We start from the raw sequence: 15436 nt of genomic DNA, 5'->3' as shown, positions 1-15436 counted from the left end.
GCAAATGTCCCAGTGAACCCCGTAAGATTTAACCCAGGGGTCCCCAAACTTTTTGACTTGGGGGCTGTTGGGGTAAAACAATTTGACCGGGGGCCGTGCTGTATACATATATATATATATATATATATATATATATATATATATATATATATATATATGTATTACCCGGGCACTAATTAACTGAAAAAGCGCGCACTTTCCGCGCGCTCGAGCCGCAGTGTCACGTTATCGATGGAAAAATGCATTTTTTAGACAATATGATTTGCCTGAGCGGCTAGGAGACACTGAGAGTAACAAGCGGTAGAAAGTGGATTATAATGGACAGATTTGAAAAAAAAAAAAAAATATCCCCCAAAAAAACTTTGGAATTCCCGCGTGTCGTAGTTTGGGGACACCTGATCTGAGCAAAACATCTGATCTTACCCGCTAGCATTATCTAGAGATCGACATAACTTTGTTTTCCGCACCAGAAAGAAAGAGAGTACTGAGAAGAAAGGGATGCTATTCATTGAATTTAAAAAATATAATCATCAAAAACATGAGCGTGGAGTTGATTCAGTGAAGCATTTTGTATCACTGCAAGTCTGCGCCAAACTGAAGCAAAGTGAGTTTGGTGCCAACCAAGAATATTAAAATGATATCGACATGGTGGACATTTATCCATGAAAATATGGAGAAGCTGCTGACGGTGTGTTTGACAGAGAAGCAGTTTGCAGTAGATACTGTAAAAGTCCACTCTCCAAGCTAAAATCCCCTACACGACAATTAGTTACTTCATTTACTGCTGGAGTACATTCTATTATCTTGTTTTAGACAACATTTATTACTTACATTATTTATTACTATGTTAAAATTGTACAGTTTGGGGGGGCAAGCACCAATTAAATTGATTTTAATTCATTACAATGGTTGGTGTTAATTTGAAATACAATGAGCTACAGCACCGAACCAAGTCTTCATAAGTTCTATTTTGAAATAAGGCATAAATGCGTAAAAAGTTCAGCATTGAGAATACTTAACGAATGTAGTGTATGTAAAATCATCACGTGTTGATTAATTATGAATGATTGGGTTCTTGTTATTTCACTCTGTTATTCAGAATCTTGGTTCAAATCTGCAAGACACAAGCGTTCCAGAAAATGAACCCAGCTGAGTTTGAGCTCCAGGAGGAGGTCGCAGATGCCATACAGGTCATTAATAAGAATGATGTCATTGATACAATGGAACACTAATATTATGGTTTGTCAATTTGGAACAGACGGGTACACAGGAGTGGTTCACCAACAAAAAAGGTTTGCATCAGCCAATGACCAAGGTAAGAACTTACCACAAAGTTAAATATTTTACCTTTAGAAATACTATTTTGCATTTAATAGGTATGGAACTATAATGTTATTATTGTGGTTGTAGTGTCCAGTGATGTAGAACTGTATTGAGCTGTTTGTAGTGGTGCTCATGTATTAGTATGATACATGACAATATCAACCACAATCATGAAGATATTGTTTATAGGCACACCTTTTAACAGAGCTATTGTGTTGGATCACTTTAGACCAGGGGTTACCAACACGGTGCCCGCGGGCACCAGGTAGCCCGCAAGGACCAGATGAGTAGCCCGCTGGCCTGTTCTAAAAATAGCTCAAATAGCAGCACTTACCAGTGAGCTGCTTCTATTTTTGAAATTGTATTTATTTACTAGCAAGCTGGTCTCGCTTTGCTCCACATTTTTAATTCTAAGAGAGACAAAACTCAAATATAATTTGAAAATCCAAGAAAATATTTTAAAGACTTGGTCTTCAGTTGTTTAAATAAATTCATTTATTTTTTTACTTTGTTTCTTATAACTTTCAGAAATACAATTTTAGAGAATAAAATACAACCCTAAAAATGATTTTAGGATTTTTAAACACACATATACATATATATACCTTTTTACCTTTTAATTTGGGATGGTTTCCTGCTGGCTCCGCTGTGAACGGGACTCTCGCTGCTGTGTTGGATCCGCTTTGGACTGGACTCTCGCGACTGTGTTGGATCCATTGTGGATTGAACTTTCACAGTATCATGTTAGACCCGCTCGACATCCATTGCTTTCCTCCTCTCTAAGGTTCTCATAGTCATTATTGTCACCGACGTCCCACTGGGTCATTATTGTCACCGATGTCCCACTGGGTGAGAGTTTTCCTTGCCCTTATGTGGGCCTACCGAGGATGTCGTGGTGGTTTGTGCAGCCCTTTGAGACACTAGTGATTTAGGGCTATATAAGTAAACATTGATTGATTGATTGATTGAATTTCTGTCTTTTTCTTTCCTGACAATTTAAATCAATGTTCAAGTCAATTAATTTTTTTAATAAATATATTTTAATATAAATCTTCATTTTAGCTTCTGTTTTTTCGACAAAGAATATTTGTGAAATATTTCTTCAAACTTATTATGATTAAAATTCAAAAACATTATTCTGGCAGATCTAGAAAATCTGTAGAATCAAATTTAAATGTTGTTTCAAAGTCTTTTGAATTTCTTTTAACATTTTTGTTCTGGAAAATCTAGAAGACATAATGATTTGTCTTTTTCAGAAATATAGCTTGGTCCAATTTGTTATATATTCTAACAAAGTGCAGATTGTATTTTTACCTATTTAAAACATGTCATCAAAAATATATATTTTTTGTGAGAAATCATTAAGATGATCAGTGTTTCCACAAATCAATCAATCAATCAATCAATGTTTACTTATATAGCCCTAAATCACTAGTGTCTCAAAGGGCTGCACAAACCACTACGACATCCTCGGTAGGCCCACATAAGGGCAAGGAAAACTCTCACCCAGTGGGACATCGGTGACAATAATGACCCAGTGGGACGTCGGTGACAATGATGACTATGAGAACATGATACTGTGATACTGATGATACTGATGACTATGAGAACATATGAGAACATGATACTGTGAAAGATCAATCCATAATGGATCCAACACAGTCGCGAGAGTCCAGTCCAAAGCGGATCCAACACAGCAGCGAGAGTCCCGTTCACAGCGGAGCCAGCAGGAAAGCATCCGAAGCGGAGGCTGATCAGCAGCGCAGAGATGTCCCCAGCCGATACACAGGCGAGCAGTACATGGCCACCGGATCGGACCGGACTCCCTCCACAAAGGAGAGTGGGACATAGAAGAAAAAGAAAAGAAACGGCAGATCAACTGGTCTAAAAAGGGAGTCTATTTAAAGGCTAGAGTATACAAAGATAAATATCATGAATTATTAATAATAACATAGAGTTTAAAGGTAAATTGAGCAAATTGGCTATTTCTGGCAATTCATTTAAGTGTGTATCAAACTGGTAGCCCTTCGCATTAATCAGTACCCAAGAAGTAGCTCTTGGTTTCAAAAAGGTTGGTGACCCCTGCTTTAGACCATTGTTAGCTAACCTTTATTGAGACAAGGCACATATTTGACATGGAGAACAAACGTATTCTGTTGTACAAATAAATGGCCACAGGTGGAAACACAGGTTAATTATGTATCTTTTGGCATCTCATCAAAGATAATATACATGTGCTGTCACTCATGTATCCCCAACATAACTAAATGAATAGAGAAGATATATTTTTTGTAGGTAATAATCGTTTTTGGACCAATTAAGTGAATTGTATAATTTCTCGTGGCACACTTATTTATCGGGAATCACTGATGAATAAAGTCTATCCCAGGAGTCAGCAACCCAAAATGTTGAAAGAGCCATATTGGACCAAAAATACAAAAAACTAATCGGTTTGGAGCCGTAAAAAACTTAACACCTTATATAAGTGTTATACTGAAGACAACACATAATGTAAGTGTCTATATTAGCCTACTATCGAAATGAGAGTTTGTCAAAGGCTGACGCAAATCTTTGTTGACAGAAATGTTGAAATGTAATATTTATTCTACACATTTTTACAAAATTGGAAAACATTAATGCAATGTAGGCTTTTCATAGGGTGAGAACTCCTGGAAGTTACTGGCTTAGAGTGACCAAAGTTATAGATGTTTGTTCCCAAGTTAAAGGAAACAGCAGGCTGTCTTCTTCTAATGGATTTATTACAATCTTTGCAAGCTGTGCAACGTTTGCTGTGGTCTATAACTGCACACAAACAACTGTCAGAAATGCAGCCAATATTAAATACACTGTACAGATAATGTGTCATGAGACATGCAAATATAAATTAAATTCACAGAAGACATAAGTAAAATACATTTATAGCTTGAATATAACTACAAACAAGGCATAATGATGCTAGCCTAAATAGCATGTTAGCAATGATTAAGATTAGCAGTCCAACAAGTCAATAATGTCAACAAAGCTCACTATTGTGCATTCACGTACAGCATAAAAGGTTTGGTGGACAAAATGAGACAAAGAAGGGGTGACATAAAACACGTCTTTCTGTGGCAGCGTTGGAGAAAGTTGTACGTAAACAAACTATGGTGGGTTCAAGGACTGCCGTAATTAGTAGGACAAAACAGCGCTCGCCAAATACTCTCATCAGTGAAGCATGTTTATTTTAAAAAGTGGGTTTTCTAACAATGTCCAGGAACCATATTAAAACCAAAAAAATATTTTTTTTTACCCATCTTTTTCCATTTTTGGAAAAGCTCCTGGGAGCCACTAGGGCGTCGCTAAAGAGTCACATGTGGGGTTGCCGACCCCTGGTCTATCCTATTGAACGTGTTTACACTTGTCTGGCGTACAGGATCTATGCGAAATCTTGAGCGCTCTCTCCAGGTTGATTGAGGAAGTGCGGGATGACATAAAACTCAACAAGGACGTCTGGAACCGAATATTTGTGAGGTAATAATATGGTGGAGAAAAAAAAAGCATTATAATGTTGTTAACACAGAAATTATTGTGTTGTATTTTGTAATCTTACAGCGCAGTGCAAGTGGACGTTTTCACAGAAGTCTACAAGAAGTTTGATTCTCTGGTGAGTACGCCTACCATTAACTTCATTTTTATGTCACCTCCTTTATTTTATTGTCCTCCTTGCCGTAGCTTGCTGCTGAAGTGAGAGAAACCTTATCACTGATGGAAGGTCGGACTGATCAGAGTCTAGCCAACAGCCTGTTTCCTGTTTATCTGAGCTTGCAAGCCATCCAGAAAGACAAGGCCTTCTTACAGAAAAGGTCAGACATCCTTCAAACACCTTGCAGCAACTTAATCATGCAATGCAGAGTTCTAGCCTAGTTTAGATACAATGGAATCCCTAAGAGAGTCCCCAAAAAGTTAATGTTGGAGTTGAATTAAGTTTCGTCAGCAAGAACAGCCTATCGCACGCCAAGTCTTCTCATACAAATGACAGCCGTTATAGTTGCAAAGGGGATGGACAGGTCGACAAGGTTTTTGTAGTTGGCCCAGTACTTTTGGTCTAAGTCTGGGGTGTCCAAACTTTTTAACTTATGAGCAAATATGTATGTCTCCAAAAAAGCACATCAAGAATTAGGACGTAATTGGAATTGAATGAAGGAATTGTCAAAATGGTGTCTCAGGGGCCCCATCAAGTCATAAAAATGGGGTCCCACAGTAAATGTTTGGGGTCCCACTTTTTTGTAAGTGTTTTGAAAACAAATGATAAATGTATGCATTATCCTGTTATACATCACGTTCTACATTGTGTTTTGGAAAAAGGTTGTCATAACGGTTACTTAATTAATTTAAAAAAAAATAATACAACAAAAAAACACATTATATCCCCAAAAGGGACAAACAGTAGAAAATGGTTGGATGAATGTAAATGTATTCAGTTATAAATATTCACTCACTTTCTTCTTTCCTTCATGGATCTAAACTTTACCGCTGCCGGGTATTTTTTCTACATTTTTATTGTAATGTTTTCAGAATGTGTTTGTTTTATTTTTGGCCAAATTAAAACAAGGAAAATAATCTGAAATCGTCTTTATTTTTTAGTTTAAATTGCCGTGATTTTAATAGTCCGGCCCGTGTGTGCACAGATTTTCCTCCATGCGGCCCCTGAGCTAAAATAAGTTTGACACCCTTGTCCTAAACAGAGGTGGTCGGATACAAATGTTGACGGTAACAATATGAGGATATGGTCGATACAACAGTAGATTATTTTTTCATTATCAATTAATCTTTTGTATTTTTTTTTTCATTTTGTTGTTTACAAACTGGGGGAGGTAGGTGTCTCTGCACAAAGCAGGGCTTTAAGGGAAAAACCAAAAGGAGCCAATAGTTTTTGTCTGATTTTAATTGTGGTCAAATTTAATTATTTTATATTCTTGAACATTTGAAGTGTTAGCATTGGTATTACCAATATTCCCCTGTAACTACTGCACTTGGTATTGGCTCCATACCCAGATGTGTAGTGTCGCCCCAGACTAATAATATAAAGTATCCTAAAAACAGAATAATTAGTGATGAGTGTAGATAGAACCACGGTACAACAGAAACTAACCATTTATTAACAGTAAACTAGCACATAGATTAATATTAGTTTGAACAAAATAATACAACAGTAAATGAGGCAATATGTCACTGCATACGTCGGTAGTCAATATGGGAGCCTTTGTAACTAATTTGAAAATGATTAATAATAATGATGATAATGGATTAGATTTTATATCTCACTTTTCTATCATTAGATACTCAAAGTGCTCACTGAGAAGTGGGAACCCATCATTCATTCACACCTGGTGGTGGTAAGCTACATTTGTAGCCACAGCTGCCCTGGGGTAGACTGACGGAAGCGTGGCTGCCAATTTGCGCTTACGGCCCCTCCGACCATCACCTATCATTCATTCATCATTCATTCACCAGTGTGAGCTGCACCGGGGGCAAGGGTGAAGTGTCTTGCCCAAGGACACAACGGCAGCGATTTGGATGTCAAGAGGCGGGGAGCGAAACTGCAACCCTCAGGTTTCTGGCACGGCCGCTCTACCCACTACCCCATGCCTCCCTAATTATAATCACTATTTACATATCAAATAATATATTGTGATATATATATCGTTATCACAATAAAGATCCTATCATCCTTCCCTATATTGTAGTTTTGTAATTGACTCGGTCTTTTGTGTTCAATATAAAACACATTAAGGGGAGACAGCATAAGCACATTATTTAGTGGTATTATGGGATAGAGAAGGTATAGCCAAATCAAAAAGCAAAACAAGTTCTGGTTAAGGACATCTCTAAGCTAGACTGACCATACGTCCTCTTTTCCCTGGACATGTCCTCTTTGGCGGGACTGTCTGGGGTGTCCGTGCGGGGTTTCTTAAATGCCACAAATGTCCGAGGTTTTGTGTCAAGGTTGCGTGTATTTTCAATGTACCTACAGGGTTAAGAGGAGTTAAAATCAAAACAAATTGTGAAGGTGTGCGCACGCAGCAACATTCGTGAGGGAGGGGCAGAGATAAAGAGAGAGAGACAGAGGTAGTTAATTGAGTGTTAATCAAGGCATTCTTGGTCAACAGCCATACAGGTCACACTAAGGGTGGCCATAAAAACATTTTTAACACTGTTACAAATATGCGCCACACTGTGGACTCACACCAAACAAGAATGACAAACACATTTCGGAAGAACATCCACACCGTAACAACATAAACACAACAGAACAAATACCCATATACCCAGCCATCCCCAAACCCCCCTGCTACACCCTACCTCATGCCCCCAGCTCAACCCCGATTACGTCAGATCAAATATTCCACTTTGAAAAATACTTTTGGTGGAAGACTTTGCATATTTTGTGTGTTTGCCAGGGCGTAAAACAAACAAACAAAAAAACAACAACAAAAATAATTTTGAAATGAGGAATAGATCTGAAGTTGAAGAAGACTCCAGAGATTTAAGCGTTAAATATAAAATGTATGTATGCCCAGGCACACCATTATCATCATTTCATGACCGAATGAAAACACTTTTTACTCTTTCATACTAAAATAATTACACCTACAACTTATTAAATAAAAACATAGAACAAACTACCAGCGGCAGTAAAGTTTAGATCCATGAAGGAAAGAAGAAAGTGAATGAATGTTTATAACTGAATACATTTATATATGCATACAAATGTGTCTTTTTTTAATATATATATATATATATATTTTTAATGAGTTAAGTAACTGTCAGGCTTTCCCCTGACAGTTTGTCTATGTTTTAGTTTTTTCCTCTGCATTTGTCTCTTTCCTCTGTGTTTAGTATCTTCTGTCTTTAATTCCTGTCCAGTGCTCTTATTTTGTCAGCTTCCTGTCTTGTTCCCTGAGTGCTGTGTTCCTCCTCAGCTGCAGCTGATTGGCACCTGGCCACACCTGTTGCCAATCAGCCCGCTCGTATTTGTACCTGCTTTGTCTTGTGTCATTTGCTGGATCATTGTATTGTATTGTCAATTGGACTTGTTGCCATATGTTGCTCTTGTCGTGTCGATGTGATTCTTTTCAGCTACTACCTGTCGTGCTACATTTTGTCCTGGTCGTCGTAGCGGTAAGCTGTTCTTGTTAGCCATTAGTTATTTCCAGTTTTTCTGTTTGTTATCCACTAGCTTCCATGCTAAAGTTCCTTTTTGTTTTCTAGCTTCCAGTGCTAGCTCCCTTAGTTTGTTATTCCGCCCACATGCGTGATTTTTGTTTGTTCTTGTTTAGTTTTAATTAAATCATGTTTTCATATTCTATGCCTGCCTCCGTCTCTGCCTCTTGGGGTTCATCAACAAATAACTCTGACAGTAACGTTTATGACAACCTTTTTCCAAAACACAACATAGAATGTGAGATATAACAGGACAATACATACGTTTTTCATTTGTTTTCAAAACTCTTACAAAAAGGTGGGACCCCATTTTTTATGACTTGATGGGGTCCATGGGACCCCATTTTGAAAATTCTTAGCGCCAACACTGCTGTCAGCAGAGGAGAAAAAAATGCTTTGTTTAAATAAATATATTATTTATAAAGCAAGTTCAAGTATCAATGGCAAATTTTCACCTTTTCCCGGCCTTGGCGTGCTGCCCGCCTTGGCACGCATTTATGTGTCCTCTTTTTGGGATTTCAGAATATGGTCAGCCTATTCTAAGCACTTATTTTCTTCAAGAAACAAACACACTAAAGGGAGTAAGTCACTTAAGTAGGAAAAACAAAAATAGGCAAACATCTCAAGTGAGTGTGGAGTTTGTAAAACATCTAAAACATACGCTTCTGTCCCTCTTTTATTTCAGAGGGCTACTTAAGCTCTCAAACTTTCATGAGAACTTCAGAGAGGCTCAGCCTTACTGGCTCAACAAGGTCTTTCTCACCACCAAGGACAGAGTAGAGAGGGCTGTCAAGGTCGACCAGGTACTCCCCTCTTATGTTTTTCAAGGTGCGTGTATTTCTGCGGTGCCGCGTCATCTTTATAAACATGATTTGCAGCTGCAGCCCCTGCAGTGTGGGGGAGTGCCCATTAAACACAGCTCCTCAGCAGTGGACCTAGTGGCTTGTATCCAGCCAGTATGTGACCTGTGGAAACAGATGTCCTGGCCTGACCCTGAGGAGGCTTTCATGCTCATGGTCAAAATCACTGAGGTACAGTATCTTTGATGCATTGTATATATCTACAAAACAATCATTACAACCAATTTACAGTAAGCCATTACTAATTGTAAATTAATTATCGTTAGTCGTGTTTATGACGTCATTGGATAAACAGTAAGATAACACTAAATAACATTGTTATCAAATTCACAAACCAAAAGTGAGGCTTGGTTGCTTTGTTGGGTCTGCTCCTGTTTCTGGCCATTGTCCCCCCCACCCCAGCAGATGATGGCGTGGAACACCGCAGAGGCCAACAGAGTGTATACGTGGTTTTTTTGGGGTTTTTTTTTTTTACTTTTATGGCTGTGTGTAGAAGTGGCTGGTTGCATCAGGTCTGCTTTTTAATGTCCTGTTTTGTTTTATGTTTCCCTCTTACACACATGCTTATGTGTTCTATGGCTATGAGTTTTTCCCCCTTGTCTGGACCCCCTCTCAAGGGGCTCAGGCTTAGACTGAATTTTTTTTTCAAACCTCCTTTTTGTAAGTGGCGCCGGAAGTTGACAGACCCGTCAGCGATCCTGTTCTGTCTCCCTGTAATGTGTGTCTTGAATGGGAATGTGCTAAAAATATTAATTTCCCCTTGGGGATTTTTAAAGTATTTCTGATTCTGAGGGGGCGACTTGTCCAGGGTGTACGCCACCTTCCGCCCGAATGCAGTTGAGATAGGCTCCAACACCCCGCCCCCCCCTCCGCGCGGCCCCGAAAGGGACATGTGGTAGAAAATGGATGGCTGGATGGATGGATTCTGATAACTTCAAACATCAAAACAAAGCAGTTTTGCCATTGATCGTTCATCATTTCCAAGAATAATGTGGAACCTAAACGGGATGTAGCTTCAACCTCCTCAGTTCATGTTATGAAAATGTTTGTAACGACTGTGATCTGTCCCAAGGTCAAACCATCACCATTCTGAAAATGTTTTAAATAAGTAACAGCTGAACTTTCTTAAGTCATCATGTTTACTCTATTGCTCTGTGGTCTGTCAATACTGGATAAATGAATGCAATCGGGAATTACAATTTCTATTTAGATGGTATTTTCTCCCTGTGTTTGCAGGATGTATGTAAGATTGTGGTGACCTACTGTCATAGTCTGAAGGACCGAGTCAGGATGCTCTCAGAGAACTCCGACCATGGAAGCGCAATCAATATGGTAGAGAAAGTCTTACTTTTGTTTTTTTTTATTGTTTTGTACTGTATGCAGTAGATTGCTGCTATTCTTTTTTTTGCCATTGGTCACAAAAATTGTCAAAAAAAAAACAACAACACTTGGACACACCCATTAAAATCCCTAAAAATAAATGCAACTTGAATTTGGTTTTACACATTAAGAAACAGATGCAGGCATACAGTATTGTACTTGACAAAACATCCCATCTTGTCTAAGCGTCTTCCTGCTGGAAAATGTTGAGGAACTTCACATGTGACTCTTTTCCCCTGAGTATCCCGCCATCAGAACACTTTTTTTTTCAGTCAGCATAAAAATATGTTTACAATTTCAATCAGAGAAAAGAAATGATTGCAACGAGTGTTTACATCTCCAATGTTTTTCTTCTACAGCTGTGTGTAGTGGTGAACGACCTCGAATACTTGCGATCTGTCCTGGCACGGCTTCCCGTGCAACTGAACTGGGCGGGGCTTCGAGGGCGCACCTATCAGGTCATCGAGGAAAGTCAATTCCAAAACACACTGCCATCGCAGGTGCAGCAAACTCAGGGCATCCTCGACCGAGAGACCCGTTCAGCTTTGGACACTCTGGGTAAAAAGGTGTATCATCATGCACTTCTATGTAATAGGATCCAATACAAGATTATCTGGGCTTAATACTAATAATTAGGACTGGCTTTGACTAAAGAATGTTTTAGTCCAATCGGATTCATTAGATTTTGCCCATTATCAAAGATCAGTCAAATCTCTGACGTTTTTTTCAATACAAATAATCGGATGATTATACAGTATGTATTGGTGTGTATTAATGGGTCACAAACACTGTGGAGCGGTTTAGCTCGGTTAGTAGAGTGGCTGTGCCAGCAACTTGAGGGTTGCAGGTTCGATTCCCACTTCTGCCATCCTAGTCACTGCCGTTGTGTCCTTGGGCAAGACACTTTACCCACCTGCTCCCAGTGCCACCCACACTGGTTTAATTGTAACTTAGATATTGGGTTTCACTATGTAAAGCGCTTTGAGTCACTAGAGAAAAAGCGCTATATAAATATAATTCACTTCACTTTTATAGTGAATAGTTCAAAGTTAATTAAAGGTTCTCATGAACTGAATACTTGCTTTCATTAAAGTGAAGAAAACAAAGGTCTTATTTGCTGCAACTTTTTCAAAACCACATAAAGCTAAACCGTGGTTAAAGTGGTTGCCGAGAAAACATCAAACTTGACTAAATTGAGTTAGTAAAAGCCGTGACAAAATTTCCAATTTATGATATCAAACTGCAAGGTTGATCAAATTGTCGAATATTTGTATTTTTAAAGACAGCTGTACTAGTAAGGCTCAGTTTTAAGTGCTCATCATTTATTTTCTGTTACGCCTCCCCCTAGGAAGAAGAATACATATTGCGCTTCCCCCCAAACTCTTATGATAATAGTATAATTTTTTTGTACAGTTGTTACAAGTCTGGATAACATTGGATCCTTATTAATATAGAAAATAAATATGTTTATCAAAAAATAAAGGAATTTAGATCAATTTACCAAAAAGAAAAACTTTACTAACATTGTTTTTAATCTGTAAGAGAAAATATTAACTATTAATACATATAGTACATCAATTTGCCTGATACAAAAAAAAAAATCATTTTTTAAACTACGGAAATGTTTTGACCGACTTGAACTATTTAATACTGAAAAATAAAACTAAATAAACTTAATAAATAATAATACATTCAAATTGATCAGCCCCAGGAAGTGAGGAACACAATGTGTGTGTGTGTGTGTGTGTGTTTGTGTGTGTGTATATATATGTGTATATATGTATGTATGTATATATATATATATATATATATATATATATATATATATATATATATATATATATATATATATATATATATATATAAGCTTTAACCTACAAAATAAATATTAATGCAACAATTTGTGACGATGTACTCTTTTTTTCATCAAAATGAGGAAGTCAGGATTAATGGCTACACTGAGCATGTTTTGTAGTTAACAGCGGGGCGTGAAGCATGATACTGATAAAGCATGTTCCCCTAATTTGAGAAGGACTGACCTAGGTCAATGTTCACTCATAGCAAAGTCAGTTAGCATCAAGCCACACTAGATAGGATTATTACATATGAATACATTAGCTATTACTTCCATTAGCTAAAGGACATTTGTTTATATGATAAAGTGCAGCTCTACAACCAATAATAGCCGTATTGTTATAGGAGAGGTATTCTTTTATCACATTCATCCCAATGTCTTTTCAGTTGAATACAGACATTGAAAGTCATGTCAGAGACATGGCAACCAGGTGGAGGACTGTGTCCAAATCCACAGAAGATGTAAGTGAGAATAACTAATATTTCACAACTATATCATTTGTGTGGTCATTGTTTTATTTTCCTCCCCTAATTCAGGACGCAGCCCCTCTCATGCGCTACCTGGAACAAGAGCTGCATTACATGAATGACAATTTGGTTGAAGAAAACTTCAACAGGTGAAGAGCCCGACGTGAATATTGTTCATAGAGTTAATGTCTAAACCAGGGGTGTCAAACTCATTTTCATTGAGGGCCACATCGCAGTAATTGCTGCTTTTTCAGAGGGCCGCTTTTAAAAAAGGAATTTACATTATGCATGCGGGTAATAACCTGTGAATAATCATGATTGATCAAAATGTATATGCATTTGATTATTAGATTTTATCCTATAAAACAGGGGTCGGGAACCTTTTTGGCTGAGAGAGCCAAAAAGCCAAATATTTTAAAATGTATTTCTGTAAGAGCCATATTTTTAAGTAACAGCAACATTTCTACACTACAATAGGTCTCTTATTCTTTGTAATAACATTGTTATTCTGAAGCTAACTGTGGAGGGGGCGTGGCCTGCAGGCCTGCAGCGAAGCGGGGGTGTTGCCAGGATCAGCCTCGAAATCAGCGACAGGTGCGTAGATGGCTCATCTGGGCCTTGTTATCTAATCACCTGCCGCTTGGTTATAAGCAGCAGCCAGGAGGAGAGACGGGGTTGGGGTTGGAGCTGGAGCCAAGGCACAAGCGAGGACGAAAGACAAAAAGACAATTGCTGGAAAGCAACTGAGGGACTTATTGAAAAATAAAACCATATTGTAACCCTGAAACAGGCTCTCATGTCGGTGCTTGGTGGTCGGAAAAACCCCCAGGAGGGCAAGCCCCTCACTAACCAATAGTAAATAAATAACTTCCTACCATTAACGCAACTTCTTAAACAGGTGCGGTAGAAAACGGATGGATGGATTAAAAATGCATGAGAATGTTTTATATTTTGAACATTATTTTTAACACTGTGATTACAAGTGGAATTATTCATTACTTATCGTGTTAAGCAATGTCAGCTCAGATTTATCCGAGAGCCAGACGCAGTCATCAAAAGAGCCACATCTGGCTCTAGAGCCATAGGTTCCCTACCCCTGCTGTATAACTTGCTTTAAATAAATAAATAAAGGTGACAAGCAGATATTTAACTATTTGTTTTTATCTCACAAAATAGTTTTGCAATGCAGTATATAATGATATAATTAGCATGATCAGATACTAAAGTTTAAAATATTATTTTTTTTTCAGTCTAAATTGAAAGAATGAATGCATTTAGCATAAAAAATTAATAAAAATAAGTAATTTATTGAAACCCATTCTTCCCAGGCTTTCCTGGGCCACATAAAATGACGTAGCGGGCCAGAACTGGCCCCCGGGCCTTGAGTTTGACACCTGTGGTCTAAACCATTGTTTTTCACGTGCAGTCTCCTCGCTACACTGTGGAACAACTCAGTCAAGTTCCTCCACCAGATGGCAACAGAACATTTGCATCAAGAAAGGCTGATGGAGTTCTGCCAGAGGCTGCTGTACACACTTCAGGTTGGTGATTATTAAGACACAACCAAAAAATTATTTATTGCTTTTAAAAGCCATCTCTTTCTGTTTAGCTACATAGAAATTAATGGTGTAAACATTTTTTTTAAATAACTAGATCTGTAAAATGATTAAAACATTGATCGCGAATAATTGCAATTTGTTCATATCAATCCATCCATCCATTTCCTACCGCTAGTCCCTTTATGGGGTCACGAGGGTGCTGGAGCCTAAATCAGCTGCATTCGGGCGGAAGGCGGTGTACACCATGAACAAGTTGCCACCTCATTGCAGGGCCAACACCGATAGACAGACAACATTCACACTCACATTCACACACTAGTGACCATTTAGTGTTACCAATCAACCTATCCCCAGGTGCATGTCTTTGGAGGTGGGAGGAAGTGGGAGTACCCGGTTAACTCAAAATTCAACACGATTAATCCCAAATAAATATGACTTTTCATTATTGATAAGTGTGCCTGAGACAGATCACTTTCAGGTTTTGTTTACCATGAATGGACAATTTATTTGCTTTGGTAATAAAAAAAAATGTTTTAAACATGATGCTTTTTCAAACAGCTCAACACAAAAAGGAAATAAACAGGCTTTTAATGAAAAATGTAAAAAAAAGTATCCTGCGATGAGGTGGCGACTTGTCCAGGGTGTACCCCGCCTTCCGCCCGACTGTAGCTGAGATAGGCGCCAGGGTCCCCCGCAACCCCAAAAGGGAATAAGCGGTAGAAAATGGATGGATGGATGTTAATGTCTTGCCAGAGATGGTGTTTTATAGGAATACATCATTTGTATTCC

At 38.2% G+C, this 15436-nt stretch overlaps 1 protein-coding gene across 2 annotated transcripts in view; it reads left to right on the top strand.

Annotated features, from left to right (window-relative positions):
• Positions 1-15436, top strand: part of unc13d (unc-13 homolog D (C. elegans)) — a 42293-nt gene that overhangs the window by 21168 nt on the left and 5689 nt on the right. For both annotated transcript variants that reach the window (XM_061908801.1, XM_061908802.1), the window contains 12 exons: positions 1100-1190; positions 1259-1315; positions 4736-4833; positions 4915-4966; positions 5035-5165; positions 9212-9329; positions 9405-9557; positions 10623-10718; positions 11126-11332; positions 13008-13082; positions 13158-13237; positions 14515-14629. In XM_061908801.1, the coding sequence (XP_061764785.1) occupies positions 1100-1190; positions 1259-1315; positions 4736-4833; positions 4915-4966; positions 5035-5165; positions 9212-9329; positions 9405-9557; positions 10623-10718; positions 11126-11332; positions 13008-13082; positions 13158-13237; positions 14515-14629 (1273 nt within the window). The remainder of the gene's footprint in view (positions 1-1099; positions 1191-1258; positions 1316-4735; positions 4834-4914; positions 4967-5034; positions 5166-9211; positions 9330-9404; positions 9558-10622; positions 10719-11125; positions 11333-13007; positions 13083-13157; positions 13238-14514; positions 14630-15436) is intronic.

Source organism: Nerophis ophidion, linkage group LG08 (genome assembly GCF_033978795.1).
Source record: "Nerophis ophidion isolate RoL-2023_Sa linkage group LG08, RoL_Noph_v1.0, whole genome shotgun sequence".
NCBI lineage: Eukaryota > Metazoa > Chordata > Actinopteri > Syngnathiformes > Syngnathidae > Nerophis > Nerophis ophidion.
This window is presented reverse-complemented; position numbering and strand designations above follow the sequence as displayed.